The following is an 18,991-nucleotide window of genomic DNA, read 5'->3' as shown; positions in this document are numbered from 1 at the left end:
GAGGGGCAGGCTGTGGAAAAGGTGAAGAATGTGGGTAGGCTGGCCTGCATGAGGCTGGGGATGGTGGTGGCGGGGTGTCCTGCTCTCTGGCCACTGTTCCCAAGAGCACCCAGAGTATGGGTTCCTATAACTTTTGCTCCCCCGCCCCACATAATTTCAAATGGTCACTCCCCTTCCCCCCACCTCCCAGGTGTCCAGACCTCCGTGGCTCACCACAGTCCTAGGGTCTCTGACGGTCATTCGAGCTGTGCCCCCACCTCATCCTCGCTCCCCACCCTTCTTTCACCGCAGCCCACTGTGGACCCCACTGTGGACCCCTGACACCCGCTTCTCCCACAGTCACATTCCAGGGAGTGTTTCTCTTTCTCTGCTTGCCCTCGGTCTATTTTCTCCCAGCCGATGCTCCCAATACCCCATTGTCCATCATCCCGGCTCTTTTCTCTCTTCATTCACCCCCATCCCTCTCCTGACCCCCACACACCACCCCTTCCCCGCCCACCTTTAGACTGCTATCTTCTCACTCCCCAGGGGGACCCCTGTGTCCCCTGTATCCTCCCGCACCTGCACACTAGCTGGATTTCAGGTTTTTCCTTCATCCCAACTGCCTTCCTCTCCTCCCTTCACCCCTCCCCGTCCTCCAGTGTCTGGAGCCAACTGTCCTCCCAAATTCCGGGCGAGTTTCCCGGGAACAATGCAAGAAAAATCAGAGTAATTTGGGAAGTAAACAGAAACTGGGAAGGGAGGGGGGAAGAAGAGTGGGAAGGACCCAGGTGGGGGGGGCCTCTCCAGTCCCACCCAGTTTAGGGAATGCCTCTGCCTCCTACCCCTCCTTCACCTGGCTCTTAAAGGGCCGGGCCCCTGACCCGCGGCTATTTAAGGCAGAGGGGCGGCGGCAGGCAGCAGCAGTGCCACGACTGCTCTGAGAGGAGTGGACCAGCTAAAAATCCTGACCATGACCCCCCACAGGCTGCTTCCGGCACTACTGCTGCTAACTCTGCTTGCTGCCCGCCCAGGAGGTGCCTTGGCACGGTGCCCAGGCTGCGGGCAGGGGGTGCAGGCAGGTTGTCCTGGGGGCTGCGTTGAAGCGGAGGATGCGGGGCTGCCGGCAGGGGGTTGTGCGGAAGCAGGGGGCTGCGTCAGGAGGGAGGGGCAGCAGTGCGGGGTCTACACCCCTAACTGCGCCCCAGGACTGCAGTGCCAGCCGCCGGAGGAAGACGAGGCTCCTCTGCGGGCGCTGCTGCTGGGTCGGGGCCGCTGCCGCCCAGCGCGCGCGCCCACGGGTGAGTCTGCGCCCCGCCCCCGCCCCGCCCACGTGAGGCCCGCTCCTCCGCAAGCAGGGTCCTGGAGAGGTGGGCGCGGGCAGCTCTACAAGCCTCTGGGGCCTGCCATTGACGGTTCTTCCCCGCCCCAACCCTGGGGAGCACGTTAGAGGGGTAACGGGGCAAGTGTGGGGAAGCAGCTAGGAGGCTGGGGTGCAGCTAAAGCTGGGCGGTGTCGGAGCTCTCATCCTTTTTGCCCCCTCTATTACTTTCTCTTGAGGGGAAAAAAGTGGGGAGATGGAAGGGGTTATGGTCATGCCATGTGTCACAGCAACCCAACTCCTTCAGTGCTTCCCCCACGTTGGAGAAGGGCCCCAGATATTCTCAGCTTCCACTTGGAGAAAGAGAGAAGGAAAGCCCAGGCTCCCAAATACTGCACACACATTGAGAAATACCTCCTTCTCCCCTTTTAATATTGGGGTGTCCAAAGCACCTGAACATGGGTGGGGCCTAGAACAGAAGATGCCCCCGATCCAGAGCTGTTTCAGACTACACCAGGGTCAGAGGGCAGTGCTGCGGGTCCCAGTGGTGGGGACTAGAGGTAGGAAGAGAAGGAATCTGCCAAATCAGGGATATGATTTAAAGCTGCTCAGAATCCTCCATCCACCTCACTCCATCTGACTCCAGAGTGGAGAATGAAAGTCTGAGTTCGTGGGTGGGCAGGACAGAAGTGGGTCAGAACCTGAAAGATAGTGGGCAGCAGAAAGATGGGGAGGGCAAGAAATGCAAACACTCCCCACCCCAGGGCACCTGAGCTCCTGGTTCCTTCCATGGGAAGGGGATAATAGGAAGTCTACTTGAAGTTCCTTTCAGTCCCAAATGCATGCAATGCATCCAGTCTGCTAAGGGTCCTCCTAAAAGTGGTGGTCCAAATGGGTCAGAGGAGGCAGTAGGAGCACAGTCACGGGAGGGTGTTAAATGGAGGAAATGAGCCCTGGCTGGTGTGGCTCAGGGGACTGAGCACCAGTCAGGTGCTCATGCCTGGGTTGCAGGCCAGGTCCCTATTTGGGGGCATGCAGGAGGCAACCAGTTGATGTATCTCTCACATATGGATGTTTCTCTCCCACTCTTTCTCCCTTCTCCTCTCTCTAAAATCAAATAAATAAAATCTTTTTAAAAATAAAAATAAACAGAGGAAAGGAGGGGCAAGGGCTGAGGAGTGTGGAGGAAGGATTATCAGACTCAGGACTGAAGATGAAGTGGCTCCAGTTGTGAGTAGTGGGCAGATGAGGGCACTGTCTAGGTTTGAGGGTTGGGCATCTAAGCAGAGCTTGCTTTGGGCCCAGAGAAGGAGAGACAATCCCTTCAGGGGTCATAGTACCTAATGTTACAGCTGCGCGAATTCCAAGCCGTTCATGCTCCCCTTCCTGCCTTTCCCTTGCCCTAATGCCCTGACTTATTTCCTCATTTCATTCCATCCTGAGCTCACCCTGGGCTCCCCAGACACCATATGGGAAACTTCTCCAGACCCAGGAGAGGAATGCAGATTGGAAGCCACACATTCCTGCACCTTTGCAACCTTCCCTCTGCCCTTCTTGGTCAAGGGCAGAATCGCACATGCTCCTGAGACCAGTGGGGTTGAGGTGGGCCGAGCCACAGATGACCAGAAGGCAGAGGCCCCTACTGCCCCCAAAGTGACCACAAATCAGGCCTGGGAGAGGTGGGTTGAGTCATAGCAGGGTCACAGTAGGGACACACATTCCACTGGCTAGCTGCTGACCCCTCCCACATCCATTGCTCTTATGCCCCATCTCCCTGGCTTGGTGCACCCCCTCCTGGCCACTGGTGGAACATTCAGGTCTTTCACTCCAAGCCCAAGGCCTCTCCATGTACAGTAGTCCCGGTGTATCCACTGAAGAATACATTCAGACACCCCCAGAGGGTGACTGAAACTGAGGACAGTACCAAACCCTAATCAACTTCAACTCTTCCGGAAATGTAGCAACAGCTTCTACATCAGCAGATGCAGCCTCTCCAATAATTTTTATATTTTTCAGTCCAAACCTTTTCCTGAATCTGTGTAACTATGCCTTACTTGGAGTGAATGTCTTGGCGTCACTCATTTCAGGGACCCCTTGCTGAAGTCTTTGTATAGGCTCAGTGTTTTTTTATTGCCATCAGTCAGAACTTTATTTATTTTTAGAGAGAGGGGAAGGGAGGGAGAAAGAGAGGGAGAGACACATCAATGTGAGAGAGAAACATCAATTAGTTGCCTCTCCTACACGCCCCGACCAGGGACCGAATCTGAAACCCTGAAACCTAGCTATGTGCCCTGGCCGGGAATCAAACAGGTGACCTTTGGTTTTGCAGGACAATACCCACCAGGGCTTGTCTTCTCCATCTTAACTAAGCACTTACTGTGGCCATCATTTTTAACTTTGAGGTGTGACAGCAAAACTTGCGTGAATTTCTTTTTCATTCTTCACAATGTCATGTAAAGAAGATTAATTTTACTGTAGATTTTAGCAGCCTCAGCATGTGACATTTATTCTTCTCTTATTAAGTTAAGAACTTTCACCTTTCCACTTAAAAGCAGCACTTTTTGGCTTCTTTGGCATCTCTGAATTGCCAGCACCACTACTCTTTCGCTTTGGGGCCATTAATAAGTAAAATAGGCCCTGGATGGTATGGTTCAGTGGATTGAGCGCTGGCCTGCAAACCAAAGGGTCACTGGTTCGATTCCCAGTCAGGACACATGCCTGGGTTGCAGGCCAGGTCCCTGGTAGGGACAACCACGCATTGATGTTTCTCTCCCTCTTTTTCTCCCTCCCTTCCCCTCTCTCTAAAAATAAAGAAAAAAAGAAACAAATAAATCTTTAAAACTAAGTAAAATAGGATTTCTTGAACACAAGCACTATGAAACCAGGACTGTAAATCTGAGAACAGATGGCTAATAAGTGACTGACAGATGGGGAGCACATACAGTGTGGAGACGCCGGACAAAGGCATGATTCACATCCCAGGCAGGAAGGAGCAAGAGGGCAAGAGATTTCATCATACTACTCACAATTTAAAACTTATGAATTGTTTATTTCTGGAATTTTCTATTTAATATTTTCAGACTATGGTTGACTGCAGGTAACTGAACCTGCAGAAAGTAAAACCACAGATAAAGAGCTATTATTGTATTTGCAATTGTTCATGATTTTTGCTTTCCAAAGTGTTTCTTCTTTACATACGTTGCAACTAGTCTGGGGATATTGGCAGGAAAGGTAATAATACCATTTGCCAGAGAAGGAAGCTGAGGCCAGGAAAAGCTAAGGATGGAGCCAGATTTTAACCCCCTCACTTCTATTGCTTCAAAAGCCTCCCTGTCTCTCACTTCAGTGGGTAGAGGTGAGCAAAGTTCCTTTCCACCTGGCTCTAGTCTTTGACATCTGTCTGATTTCCATCCTCTTCTTTCCCCATTCTCTTGTGGCTGTAGGGGAGAATCCTAAGGAGAGTAAACCCCAAGTGGGGACCACTCGCCAACAGGACGTGAACCGCAGAGACCAACAAAGGAATCCAGGGACCTCTACCACTCCTGCCAGGCCCAGTCCTGGGGGTGTCCAAGACACTGAGATGGTGCGTTTGGGGCTGGCAGGGAGAAAGAGGGGTGGGGAACCCTGGGCTCAGAGATGTCTCCCATGTTAGCCCTGGGCGCCTGCCTGGCTGGTGGGGCCAGGGGACTGTGCGGTGGAGCTCTGCTGGAGTGGTTCTAAGCTGCTTGCTCTCCCTTCCCCCAGGGCCCGTGCCGCAGACATCTGGACTCGGTGCTACAGCAACTCCAGAACGAGGTCTTCCGAGGGTCTCACAACCTCTATGTGCCTAACTGTGACCATCGGGGCTTCTACCGGAAGCGGCAGGTGAGGCCACTCCTTCCTTCCCCTTGGTCCATCAGTACAAGGCTGCTACCAGAGATGGGGCAGGGCTTATACAGGGCCCACACAAACAGAATAACCAACCACACACTGTAGTAGAGGAGTCAGACTGTCTAAGGAATGCCTAACTCAGGGGTACACATATGTGAGGCGCATCAGAGTCACCTAAAGAGCTGTAAACTCACAGGTGGTTGAGCTCCACCTGCAAAGCCTGAAAAATTTGCATTTCTAACACCATGCCTTGTGATGCCGATGCTGTTGGTTTGGGAACCACCCTTTGAGAATTACTGTTCTGGTGCAGAAGAACCAGCACAATTTTGTGGGTGGGGAAGAGAAGCAAGGGAGGGAAACCCAGCAGGCCTCGTGGTCTTGAGAACTCTTAGACGTGTCTGCATGTTCAAACTCAGGAGTCCACAGCCCATCCCCAACCCACAGGACCCTCCTATCTCTCCTGTTGGAGCCTTGGCCTCACCTGTGATCTGCATGCCTCTCTCCCCAGTGCCGCTCCTCCCAGGGGCAGCGCCGAGGTCCCTGCTGGTGTGTGGATCGGATGGGCCAGCTCCTGCCAGCATCCTCAGACAACGATGGAGGCTCCCCCTGCTCCACTGGGAGCAGTGGCTAAGGCTGGGTGGGGGCCTGCAGGGCCACTGGCAGGAGCACGAGGCTGTCATCTTGGGTCATTTGTTGAGTAATGAGTTACTCAGGGGCCCTGAGTCACACACTCTACCTTCGGGCTCTGCCCCATTGTCCCCTTTAACCCTGGGATCTCACACATGGGAAAATTGTTGGTATTGACTTTGGGTATTAATAAAGCTGTGTTGGGGGTCTCTGGTCTCTGTCTCTGTGTCTGCCTCTCCCATTTCTGGAGCCTCTGGCCCTTCTCTCTATCCTCTTTAAAGCCCACCCACATCCCATAGTAGTTCCCTTTTCCTATTGGCTACTTTCGGTCCTTCCCACTGCCCTTGGAACAAAGGAGACAGCCATTGGCAGCAGCTCCAAGGCCTGAAGCCTCACCCAACTACCGACCAGGGAGTTGGGGGGTAGAGGGGTGGGGAATGGAGGTAGAGGTGGGGAGAAACTGAGCCCATGACCTTGGTCTGAGGTTGTGATCTTGTTTCTAACACTGAACTTTGGACAGAGGGAAGAGAAAGAATTAATAGTTAATCCCCAGCAGGAACTTAACAAAGAGGAACTCTCAGAGTCCTTACCCTTTTGTTACCTGTTCCGTCCTACTTAAAAGGGAAGGGCAGTATTATTTACTGAGTTCCCCTCATGGGTGAGCCCTGGACCACGTGCTTTTACCTGAACTACCTCATTTCGTGCTTACAGTACCCTTGTGAGGGAGGGACTTTTGCCCTTGTTTTTCAGAGGAGGAAACTGTGGCTTAAAATATTTGTGTCACTTGCTTGAAATTACACATCCAGGAAATGATAGAGGGAGGATTTAAATCTAGTTCTTCCGTATATGACAACATCTGGTGTTCCTCAGGTGCTGAGTGTGTGTTTGTTTTGCCTACATGCTAACCCAGGCAGGGTTACATTCAGGGACCCTGGCAGCCAGCTTTTCCTGGGGAAACCACAGCAACACAATTGTCACAGGTGCCAACCCCATCCGAATATTTATCACATGCATATAGTACTTTCAGTTCGACACACATGTTATCTCATGGCTGAAGGGAGCTAAGTGTATTGATGTGTGAAGAGCTTTCTGACTCCACCCAGACCTTCGGCCTGCTGGGAAGGTGAGCCAAGCGAGGTGATAAGCCTCAGAGAGGCAAAGTCCCCCTTCCAACCACATGTGTGGTCACTGTTCCCAGGAGAGGGAGAGCACACTTGCTCAGAGCTGGGCATCTGGGTGGCAGTTGGGCCCTTCGGGAGCTGTGTCCAGTTCATCCCTGCAACAGCCCACAGAGACTGTAGCTGGGAAGCACTGCCCTCCAGACCAGATAACCTGCCATGTTCCTGGAGGCCCCTTCCTCCTGAAAGAACTTTAGCAGTTGGAGCTGTCAGTTGAGCTGGGCCATGGGAACTCAGAGGGTTGGCAGGTGGTGAAGGAAAGGTGGGAACACTGCAGAGACCACCTGCTGCCCAGTCAAGACTCACAGCATGGAGCCAAGGGCAGCCCAAGTGCAGAAGAGAGCGGGGTCTCGAAGAAGGCTGGAGCACCCACCCTCCGGAGAAGGTGAGCCACCCTGTGGGAGTGCAGAAAGCTCAGATGAGTATAACCTAGTGAGAGGGGTCTCCTGCTGTCTGCCTGAAACCCTTCCTGCTGTCCTGAGAGGCTAGAGAAGGCAAACTCTGGCCTCCACTCCTAACCACCCAGCTGGGAGACTGGGGAGAAAAGGGGCATTCAAAGCTGTGGCCTTGCCTTGTCTTTCTGACTCTCTAACCTCAGAGGGTGAGTGGAGAAGCTTCCTGTTTCCTGAGCAGCCTGCTTCCAGCGATGTCACCAGGGTCCCTGCTTAGCAGTGGCCTCCTCACCCCCTGATAAAACAACTTCCCCTTCTGACTGCCCCACCCATAATACTAGATGTCTTCTGACTAGGGGGGCTGGGAGGCTGCTGAGCACACAGAAAGTATTTCCTGGCAGAGGATGTCTCTGGGCTTACACAGGGCAGCAGAACCCTAACTCCTCCCCCTTGGGTGTGTCCTTTGACCCCTCCTCCTAGGAAACTCAGAGGTGAATGGAGGCCCTGACTTGGTGCAATGGACCCAACATATGGAGGTGAGGGACCTCAGGTGTCAGAGGTCAAGATGGACAGGTCCCGGAGTGGAGGGAGGTAGAGGTGAGGACAGGTTTGGTGATAAAGACAATTTGTTCTTGGGTTCAAGGTCCTCAGTTCAGGTTAGAGCTAAGGGTTAAGATGAAGAGATTTGAAATACAGGTCATCATGAGGGCACAGGCCAAAAGGCAGCCAGCGAACAGTCTCATGAGTGGGGCTGGAGGTCAGGAGAGAGAAGGCTGGGGTCAGGGAGAAGACGGTCAAGTCAGTCATGACAAGATGGGTGGGACTGGAAATGTGGCTCCTGCTATTTATTACTCCTTGATCATCACTGCTGCCCTGGGAAGCCAGAGGGAGATAAATGATTGGGGAACCTTTGGGCAGAAACCACGTTTTCTATACCTAGCACTTAGTGCGCATGGAGAGAAGCTCAGTAAATGTTGGGTGAATGAGAGGGTGGCGGACTGGATGGAGGGAGAGTGGGCGCTGCTTGTCCTGCAGGCTGTGAAGATGCAGCTGCTGGAGCAAGCACAGAGACAGCTGCTGGAGCTGCTGGATCAGGCCGTGTCAGAGGCCGTGCAATCCTACCCACCACAAGGCAGACGTCTGCCTACCATTCCTCCAGATTCCTTGAGCAAGTAAGAGTCTGAGGAGCCAGGGGCTGAGGAATGCCTGGAGCAGACTCCTCCACTGTATGATTATAAGCCATAAGCACCATCACATGTGCCTTTTATTGCCTCTGCCTTCCTGGCCCTGACCTTCTGCTACTATTGCCCTTGGCTCCTAAGTATTTATCTTCTGAAAGGCCCTGCCTTCTGCCCACTGCCTTCTTCCTTTGGGTTCTGATCCAGAACAACTGTCTCAATTCAGGACACAGGAGCCATCCCTGAGAAAACGGAAAGTTTTTGTCATCCGAGAGTCCCTGCTTGAGTAAGTCAGAGGGTGGGAGGGAAAGAAGGGGCTTTGGTTGGAGGTCCAGGATACCTCAGTGCCATCCCCAGGCTCTAGGTGGTTTGGTAGAGGTCTTAGAAAGGGTTTTTAAGGTTCAGTTTCCCCATTTGCCCTGGGTGTGACTGTGGAAGAAAGGCCATCAGAATAAGCAGTGTCTGGGCTGGAAAGGGTTAGTCCCAGTCACATCCCAGCCCTTAAAAGTTCCAGTCCCCACATGTGTACCATGCCAGCGCTAGTCCACATGACCTTGAGGACCCTTCTGCACTGACAGTCAGGACCCTCTCCCTCCAGTGAGCTGATGAAGGTGCAGCATTTCCGGACCATCTACCACATGTTCATCGCTGGCCTGTGTGTCTTCATTATCAGCACCCTGGCCATCGACTTCATTGACGAGGGCAGGTAGGCCTCCTTCTGCCCAGGATAGGCACACAGATCAGATCAGACCCCCGGGGCCCCCAGGACTCCACCTACCATTAATTATTGTGCACACATCAGTGTGGCTTCCAACAACATTCCCACCTAAAACATACTCTTAGCATCTTCCTTCCACAGCCTGGGATGGCCCTGGGTCTGTCCCCCCAGGGCCAGCCCCTCTGGGGACAGCCATTCAAATAGTTCTCAGTAGGAACCTTGTCTTCAGGCAGATTTACACATGTGTGCGCACACACACTTCCCACCCTGCTCTTTTTCAAGTCAGCGCTGTTCGATTCAAGTAACCTCCTTTGAGCATCTTCCAAGGACCAGCCCTGGGCACCAGGTAGGGAGGAGGGGCAGGCCTCATCCCTATCTGTGAGGCATTCCCAGTCTGGTGAGGAAGACGGACATGCACACAGAAGTGCCCTGCTGGGCCCTTTCCCCCAGAGAGCACCACCCGCTCTGCGGGAGAAGCTTCAGAAGGCTTTACATCACTGGGGTCTGTATTTGCAGGACAACCCCTGCTAAGTAGGGAGCTTAGGAAGCACTAAAAGGAAGAGGACCAGGGATCCGTAAATTCAGCAACAGCACTTTCTTTTGGTGAAATTGTTGCTAATTATATGAGTAGTAGAAGGATCAAATCTCAGCAAAAAGTCCAAATACATGTAAAGTGACAGTCCTTCTTGACCACCCCCCTCAATCCCAGACCACTCTCCAAAAGTAACATTTTCAGTCATTTTGAGAGTTTCCCTCCAAAGCAGTTTCCATGCATTCCATCCATATCTATGTAAGAACCAAAGGGATGTATTTTGTGGTGGTTTACATAAAGAAGACTCGTACTGCACTATTGTCCTGCTTTCGCTCCCTAACGACCTAGTGCAGAGATCTTCCCATGTCAGTCAGTCCATTGCTTTTAATGATGGAGGCCTCGGGCGCTGCTGATCTTGTTCATTAGTCCTTTCCTAATGGACATGTGAGTTGTTCCCAATTTTTCACCATTAAAACTGTATACCCTTTTAAAAAAAATCTTCACCACCTTGGCTGTTGTGCTCAGTAGATTGAGTGCTGGCCTGCAAACCAAAAGGTCACTGGTTCAATTCCCAGTTGGGACACATGCCTGGGTTGTGGGCTGGGTTCCAGGTTGGGGGCGTGTGAGGGGTGACTAATCAATGTGTCTCTCACACATTGATGTTTCTCTCCTCTTTCTCCTTCCCTTCCCCTCTCTCTAAAAATAAATATATAAAATCTTTTAAAAATATCTATTTAAAAAATCCTCACCTGAGGATATATTTATTGATTTTAGAGAGAGAGGGAGAAACTTCCATCCATTTCCTCCTGTACCTGCCCCAACTGAGGATTGAACCCACAACTTTTTTTTTTAGTGTACAGGATTTTGCTCCAACCAATTCAACCACCCTGCCGGAGCAAAACTGTATACTCTTAATCTAAACAAACAAAACACTCAACAACCTGCTGGCACTGAAAAAGAATAGAACTAACAAAAATCAGACGAGACTGGGTGCATTTGGGGTTGTATGGCCGTGGACAGAACTAACAAAAATCCAAGTTAAACACTACATACCTTCTATCCTAATACCTGTGGCACGCAAAGTACAGAGCCCTTCTGTATGCAGCACCATACTATTCACAGAGGGCTCTAACAGCAGTTTGGAGGAAAACCCATTTCCCAATAGAGTCTCTTCAGGCAACACCCTGCACTAGAAGTCTAGGCAACAGAGGTGCCTTCTTGAACACTTTCAGAGATGAGGAGCTCACAGCCTTCGCAGGATACCTCAGTTTACTATCTTCTAAGAACTGTGGCTGCAGACGAAGGGGGAAAGGCTGGGCTACACATTTGTCTACTTTGTCTCTCCTTTCCCACTCCCAGGCTCCTGTTGGAGTTTGACCTATTGATCTTCAGCTTCGGACAGCTGCCCTTGGCTCTGATGACATGGGTCCCCATGTTCCTGTCCACTCTGCTGGCACCCTACCAGTCCCTCCGTCTATGGGCGAGGCCCCAGGCCGCAGGGGCCTGGACGCTGGGGGCGGGCCTGGGCTTTGTGCTGCTGGCCGCTCACGCTGCAGTGCTTGGCATACTCCCGGTCCACGTGGCTGCCAAGCATCAGCTCCCTCCTGCCTCCAGCAGCATCCTCGTCTTTGAGCAGGTGATGGGTGGGGCCAACAGCACGCAGGCTGCAGGCTGGGGAGCACCAGAGGGCTGTGGAGGCCTAGACGGAATTGACAGGGTGGAGCTAGTTACTAGAGGTGGAGTTCGTTGCCAGGAATTTGAGCAACTAGGAGGCTCCAGAGAAATGTAAACCAAATGGACCGGGATAGGCAAATGCAATCTGGCTCTGCAGAATCACGGGGAACTGGCCAAGTGAAGCATCCATTCTGGCCTTTTCAGTAACCCCTTACCCTCCATTCATCCCAGCAATAAGGAAATCCGACAAAAAGATAAAGTATGTGCTCTAACCTCACATATTTTATGAACTGCCTGCCTCATTCTCTCTCTTTCTCTCTCTCTCTCTCCCTCTCTCTCTCTCTCTCTCTCTCTCCTCCCCTTCCTTTTTTCTCCCCTCCCCACTGTCAACGGAGGGGATCCAGACATTGTGCATTGTGATGTGCTTAAAGCCACACAGCAACTTCACCTCCTTTCCACTCCATCTCAGGTCAGACTCCTGATGAAAAGCTACTCCTTCCTGAGAGAGACTGTGCCTGGTATCCTTCGAGCCCGAGGAGGTGAGGCCTTCCGCTGGGACATTGTAAACTCAAGCCTCTGGGCTGGTTGCATAAAGCCAGCAGTGGCAGGATCCTCATAAAAGCTCTGGCTTCCTAAGCCCACCCTGCCCACTGGGCACAGGTCTGGCCCTATCCGGCCTCTGTGGGCCTTAGCATTAGGCCTGGGGTCCCACTCCAAGAGATGGTACCTTTGTTGCCCAGTACCGTCGGTGCTTCCCCCCTCCAGGCCTAGCCTGAAGAGAAAGGGAGAATGGGTAGAGGGACTTCTGGGTGCCAGATAGAGCTTCAGCCGTAACAGGTTCTGCACCAGAAAATGGGGTGCCCGGAATGGAAATAAGAGAAAGGTACTAGAGAGCAGGGTCAGCTCCTGCCCAGTTTCACCTCCCCCACCCCCTCCAGACCCAATATCCAACCCCTCACCCATCCCATCCCTATCCAGCCCTCCACACCCTAGTCCCAGGTCCCCTCACCTCTGCCCTCTCTCCCTCCCTGATCACTGCTGGCCCTTCTCATTTCTCCCCAGGTGAGGGGGTCTGCGCCCCCAGTTTCTCCAGCTACCTCTATTTCCTTTTCTGCCCCACACTCATCTACAGGGAGACTTACCCCAGGTAAGACCCTGCATCCTTTCCCCGGATGCCTAGGCCCATCGAGGGCCTTGCCCTCTTCCTCTCTGCTCCTTGAGGCCCCTAGCCTCACCCCAGACTCCTTCTCAGGAAGCATCCCATCACTGAGTTGAGAAAGAAGTGGCAAGTTGGCTATACCTTCTTGCCCCATCCATGGTGACACAACAATGATCAACTGTCCTGGTTTGCTCAGGAGTGTCCCTGTTTTAGCACTGCAAATCCTAGGTCCTACCCTGGCTAGCATGGCTCAGTTGGTTGGCCATTGTTCCACAAGACAAAAGGTCGCCAGTTCAATTCCCAGCTGGTCAAGGCCCAGGCCTAAGATGTGGGTTCAGTCCCTGTCAGGGTGCATGTGAGAGGCAGCTGGTCGATGTTTCTTTGTCGCATCCCTCTCTCTTTCTCCCTCCCTTCCCCTCTCTCTCTAAAAATAAATAAATAAAATCTTTTTTAAAAGAAAGAAAAAAAATTCTAGGTTTTGGGAAATCCCTCAATCCAGAGCAAACTCCAGATGGTTGGTCACCTTAGTTGACACCCACGCTAAAATCCCACTTGCCATCTCTACTATGGAAGGTGCAAAATGTTCTAGACTCCCATCTCCCCAGAAAACCCTCCCAGGCCTGAACAAGGAACAAGAAACATATAATCCCTGTTGCTGCTGCAGGACACCCAACATCAGGTGGAATTACGTGGCCAAGAACTTTGCTCAGGTCAGAAGATGGGGTAGAAGGGTGGACCACCTGTGACTCACGGTGGCTGAGGGGAGATTTCTGGGAGTAGGGTGGAGGAAGCCTGGGGAGAAGGGCAGAGGGCAGAGGAGGGAGATGCTGGGCCAGAGTCCAGTTCTAGGATGAGGGGGCAGCTGCCAGTACCCCTTCTCAAAGTTAGGTGTCCACCACTCCTTCTCCAGGCACTGGGCTGCATCCTCTATGCCTGTTTCATCCTGGGCCGCCTCTGTGTTCCTGTCTTTGCCAACATGAGCCGGGAGCCCTTCAGCATCCGTGCCCTGGTGCTCTCTGTCATGCACGCCACATTGCCAGGTATGCCCACTAAAGCAGGACTGGAGAAGGCCGTGCTGTGGGAAGGTTAGTTGGGAATTTCTCACTCCCCTTGCTCTTTACCTTCAGTCAATCTTGACACCTTCTCCCTCTGAATCTCTCTTCGCTTCTGTCCCCTCCTATCACTGCTCATCGTTCAGGGTATCAGTTCAATTTGCCATCCGCTCCCCCTTTCTACATTAGCTTCCCAACCTGTGTCCCTCCCACCTGAATCTTTCCTCTCCCATCTGCCCCTGAGAACATTGCTGTCCAGATGGACTTCCCTTCTACAGATTAATCATTCCTGACCCTGTTTCAAAAGCTCCAGTGACTCCCCATTGCTGGGATCTCCAGATAAGATCGAACGGTGGCCTGGCATTCCAGGCCTTTCCCATGCATCACATTCTACCATAAGTCCTGCCATTCACTTGAACGGCATGCACTTTCATGCCTCCAGGCATTTGCTTACACCAGTCTCTCAGCTTGGAATGCACTTTCACTACTGTACAGTTGTAAAATGCAGTCCTTTCTTGGAGGCCCATGTGAGAGGTCCTCCTTTAGGACACCTTCCCTGTCTCAGCCATCAATTACCGTGCTCTGCTCTGTGCTCTGCATTCCCAAGCACATCTGTGGCCACCATGCTTAATTCCCGATACATTTGACCTTCATGTGTGGTTACACATATCTCTCTCTCTCTCTCTCTCTCTCTCTCTCTCCCTCCAACCACTCTGTGAACTCTCAAAGGCCAGGGGCTTTGAGAATCATCTCATAGCCCCAATATCTGGCATGGTGTTCATGAGCAAGTGTGTGAATTGATAAATGCATGAATTAGTAAATCGCTGATAAATGATGGGTAGGACTGAGGCCCTAGATGCTGGGCGAGGGTTCCTCAGATCTTCCTGGGGGTTGCAGGTGGGTCAGTCTGACCTGCAGGCCCTTGTCCTCACTCACCAGGCATCTTCATGCTGCTGCTCATCTTCTTCGCCTTCCTTCACTGCTGGCTCAACGCCTTCGCAGAGATGCTACGATTTGGCGACAGGATGTTCTACCGGGTGAGGCCTAGACCTGGGCCACTTGAGAGCTAGAGGCAGGGGGGATAGAGAGGGATCTGGGGAGGATGTTGGGTGTTGCCTCAGCTGTGCTGTTGATCTCCCATGATGAGAAATGTGCCCTTCTGGGTGTGGTTAAAATGCCACCCCTCCACCTCCTGACTAGTCAGGGCTAACTGCTCTTGTGTAGATGGAGAGGGAGTTTCGGAAAGAGGGGGAGTAACAGGAAAGGCAAGGACCCCAGGTCCAGAAGAGAGAACTGAGAGAGCTGAGACGGTACTTGCTGTCTCTATTTTGCCTGGAGGCAGCCCTTGTGGGAGAACATTGGGATGGGGGCAGGAAGCAGGTGTGGGAAGCTGAGAAGCTGGGCCTGGGAAGAGACAGGGCCCTGATGCCCACCTCCTCCCCCAACTCTGACCCCTCCCCTTCCCCAGGACTGGTGGAACTCCACATCCTTCTCCAACTACTACCGCACTTGGAACGTGGTGGTCCATGACTGGCTGTACAGCTACGTATATCAAGATGGGCTGTGGGTATGGGCTCTGCGGACCTTCCTCAGCTCCCACAGTTAATGGAGCCTCTCTGGGACATCCCCTCCTTCCCTCCCTCTGCACCATTCAATCTCAGGGCCCCTCGGCTTCCATCTGCCCCATTCTACCCAGTCCAATGGGTAGAAAATTCTTCTTATGATCTAACTCCCTATCTTCCTTGTCCCTAACTCCACCCCCTCCACAGGGCTTTCTGCCCTCCTAAGGAACATGCCTGTATCAATTTTCAGTTATCAAGAATTGTTACATATGTTTAATCTGCACAATAACCCTGTCAAGTAAGTATTATTATATCCTCTTTTTAAAATTGCATATAAGGCCCAATGGGCTAATGAAATGCTCTAAAGTAAGACATGTCAGCCCTTCTGACCCCAAATCCCATATTCTTTTCATTGCACCACATACATACCTTCCTGACTTCCTTAAGGAGGGGGCTTTTCATAGAGGGGACCTAAGGAGAGTCACTCCACATTCCTCCCCTGCCCCTGCCAGCTCCTTGGTGGCCAGGCCCGCGGGGCAGCCATGCTGGGCGTGTTCGTGGTCTCTGCAGTTGTCCATGAATACATCTTCTGCTTTGTCCTGGGCTTCTTCTACCCTGTCATGCTGATACTCTTCCTTGCCTTTGGAGGTGAGCTTGGCTTCTGTGTGCCACTGGCGGGGGGTTCATCCAGAGGGAGTAGGCCTGTGCTCCTGCTCCTAGAGAATCCAAACTATGGGGGAAGCCATACACCCAAGACAGAAGGGACTTGGGAGCAAGGAGGGAGGCAGCATCGAGTGGCAGCAAGGAGGTGTCCTGGGGAATGTGGGAGAAGATTTCTGATTCCAGAGGAGCATCTGAACGGGACACACATGGAGAGAGACAAAGGGGAGAAAACTGGTGGAGGTTGGGAGGTTCAGTATGAGATCCAGGTTATTGAAGGGTAAACTGAGGAATCCTGGTTTTCTGTGAGTCACTTCAGACCTCCATGGGTTCCTGGAGCTGGGTTCCAGATCTTTTCCAATGGGACCTTCCTGGTCCATCTCTTCCTAGTGCCCTGGGATGGACAGCAGCCAGGGATGTGAAGCACAGGTATCTGGAGTTGGGGTGACAATCTTTTCTCCTGCCTCAGGACCAATGAACTTCATGATGCATGACCGGCACACTGGGCCAGCGTGGAACGTGCTGATGTGGACCATGCTGTTTCTGGGCCAGGGCATCCAGGTCAGCCTGTACTGCCAGGAGTGGTATGCACGGCAGCACTGTCCCCTGCCCCAGGTAAGGAACCACGACATCCACATCACCTCCCCGTTCAGGGGTGTATGCCTCCCTTTCCCGACAGCTAGCCCCTATTTTTGCCCAGTTCAATAGTTGAGATCAGGGGCTGGGCCTAGTTTGGGGGTGATAGGCTCCCATGTCTTGAGTGTACAGAGTGGGCAATGGGAGGGACCTCATTCACAACTCACCTTTCTCTGCACAGACAACCTTCTGGGGGCTGGTGACACCTCGATCTTGGTCCTGCCATACTTAGAGGCCAGGGCACTCTCACTGCCCTGATGATACCACCAAGTCCTTCTCTGCCTGCAAAGCCTGGGACCAGGGCTCATCTCTTTGCACGTCAAGACCTACCTCTGAGGCAAGAGGACTCAGCATGCATGACCCCACTAGAGAACTCCAGAGACTGAGATCTGTGGGCCTGTAGGCAGCTGAGCAAAGACCCAAAGTGGTGCTAGCCCTTGAGCCTCCATCCCCATAAACTGGGCACAGGGCCCCCTCCCACTCCATGTCTGTCCAGACTTGAGGACACTTGAAAGACCTCACATATTTGGTGAATGTGGGGAGGCTTAGAGAGACCTGGGACCACCAAGGTCTGAGAAGAGTTTGGTTTGGGGGTGGTTTTTTTTGTACTTCAAACACAATAATAAACTCTGTGTTTCTTTTTATTCATTCATTTGTGTATTCATTCATTCATCATTTGCCAAAGGCTCACTTTTGACAGGCATTGAAGAGCTATGTCTGCGGAGGCAAGACTTTGTAGCAGAAGGAGCTGAGGGTCTTGGGCGACATCCTGCCTTTACCTTCTCTATGACACTCCTCTCTCCCCCAAACCTGGCCCCGCCCCCTCTTCCACCTTGACTCCTCTTCGGCTCACATTTCCTCACCCCTTTAATCCTTCTGCTCACGGCAACCGCCACTGCATTGAGAGAGTGCACACAGTAGGCCCCCTTTCCTTCCGCAGACCCAAGGGATGAACCTCCTGTACAGACCTTGGGCAAATTTTTCAACTCGGTGAGCCTCATTTTCCACAGCTATAAAATTGACATTAAAATTAGGCGTATCTTAACTGTATGAGGACAACAGGCCAAAATGTTCATACTCAGGGCCATTCCAGAAGTCAGATTGTGTGGTCGCTCCAAGGAGAGGGTCACCTCTGTCTTCCCTGCACAGATCTCTCGCCCAACCTGGTGATGGGGAGGCATCTGCGTCAGGGAAGGGGCAATAGTAGCTCCAGGGGGACTGGGGACCAAACCAACTAAAATTCCTGAAGGGGAATACTTTTAAAAACATTTTCACAGTGTCTACAGAATATGTTTTCATGTCAAATTATAGATATATTTTATCCTTTTTAAGTACTGCATGGCATTACATTGCATGTGTGTAGTATACTTTAACTAATTACATACCTTTTGATTGTTTCTGATGTTTCCCTCTTTAAAACAATTCCAAGATGAACTGTCTTTCGTATATATACATCTTTGTGCATTTTCCTAGGGAAGTGTGCTAAAAGCAGAATTACTAGAACTTTGGGTGGGCTTATTCAAATTCTGTGCACATTGCCCAGCTTCCCTCTAGAAAGCTCCCGTGCATTTACAGTGCATGATATTGCCGCCCACCTCCCACCCCCTTGCCAGTTTGGGGTTTTGTTGGCTTATTTATTTTTACCAATCTGATAAGCAGAAAATCATTTCTGTTGTTTTTATTTTTGCACTGTGCTTACTGTTTGAAAAAACTGAATATATTTTCCTGTGTGTACCAACCATTTTTATTTAATATTTTATTTATTTTTGATAGACTTTATTTTTTAGAGCAGAATTTAAGTTCATAGCAAAATTGAGCAAAGATAGAGATTTCCCATACATTCCCTGCTCCCCAGCCCTCATACCTGCCCTCCCCCATTCTCGCCATCCCCCACCAGAGCGGTACACCCCTCCCAACAGATGAACCTGCTGCGACCTGTCGCCATCACCCGGCATCCATGGCTGACATGAGGGTTCACTCTTTTTGGTTGCACAATTGATTTGAAAAAATTAATTTATTAATTTTTTTTCTATTTTTCATTTTTTCCAGCCTTACTGAGACTTTATTGAGGTATAACATAAATTTAAGGTATAAAAATGTGGTTATTTGCTATATGCACATGTTGTGAAATGATAACCACAACAAGGTTAGTTCACACCTCCATCACCTCACATAACTACCATTTTCTTGCATTTATGATGATAACATTTATGATCTTTTGTCTTAACAACTTTCAGGTATGCGATACAGTATGGTTAATTACAGTCAGTGTGCTGTACATCAGGTCCCCCAAACTTTTTCATCTTGTAACTGGGAGTTTGTACCCTTTGACCTTCCCCTCGTTTCCTCCCCCCTCCACCCCAGGCAGCCACATTCTACTCTTTATTTTTGTGAGTTTGGCCTTTTTAGATTGCAAATATGAGCAAAATCATAAAGTATTTGTCTTTCTGTGT

General features: G+C 51.5%; 2 protein-coding genes across 3 annotated transcripts; both read left to right on the top strand.

Moving 5' to 3' along the window:
- Window positions 1–862: 862 nt before the first annotated feature.
- Window positions 863–6,006, top strand: IGFBP6 (insulin like growth factor binding protein 6). Its single transcript, XM_045829563.1, has 4 exons — window positions 863–1,280; window positions 4,744–4,883; window positions 5,045–5,164; window positions 5,679–6,006. The coding sequence occupies exons 1-4, from the start codon at window positions 953–955 to the stop codon at window positions 5,799–5,801; spliced, it is 711 nt and encodes a 236-aa protein (XP_045685519.1). The 5' UTR covers window positions 863–952; the 3' UTR covers window positions 5,802–6,006.
- Window positions 6,007–6,928: 922 nt separating this feature from the next.
- Window positions 6,929–17,190, top strand: SOAT2 (sterol O-acyltransferase 2). 2 transcript variants are annotated; one of them, XM_045830032.1, is made up of 15 exons: window positions 6,929–7,360; window positions 7,848–7,903; window positions 8,403–8,539; window positions 8,772–8,831; window positions 9,144–9,251; window positions 11,155–11,431; window positions 11,939–12,008; window positions 12,532–12,616; window positions 13,293–13,338; window positions 13,539–13,668; window positions 14,620–14,717; window positions 15,149–15,247; window positions 15,755–15,890; window positions 16,372–16,517; window positions 16,720–17,190. In XM_045830032.1, exons 1-15 carry the CDS (start codon window positions 7,285–7,287, stop codon window positions 16,768–16,770), a joined length of 1,575 nt encoding a protein of 524 aa, XP_045685988.1. In that variant the 5' UTR covers window positions 6,929–7,284; the 3' UTR covers window positions 16,771–17,190. The 2 variants fall into 2 exon arrangements, with proteins under 2 accessions (XP_045685988.1, XP_045685989.1); XM_045830033.1 differs by lacking the exon at window positions 9,144–9,251.
- The last annotated feature ends 1,801 nt before the right edge of the window (window positions 17,191–18,991 follow it).

Source organism: Phyllostomus hastatus, unplaced genomic scaffold (genome assembly GCF_019186645.2).
Source record: "Phyllostomus hastatus isolate PE091 unplaced genomic scaffold, TTU_PhHast_1.1 phas_scaffold_93, whole genome shotgun sequence".
NCBI lineage: Eukaryota > Metazoa > Chordata > Mammalia > Chiroptera > Phyllostomidae > Phyllostomus > Phyllostomus hastatus.
The sequence above is the reverse complement of the archived record's forward strand: the minus strand, read 5'-3'. Positions and strand labels throughout refer to the sequence as shown.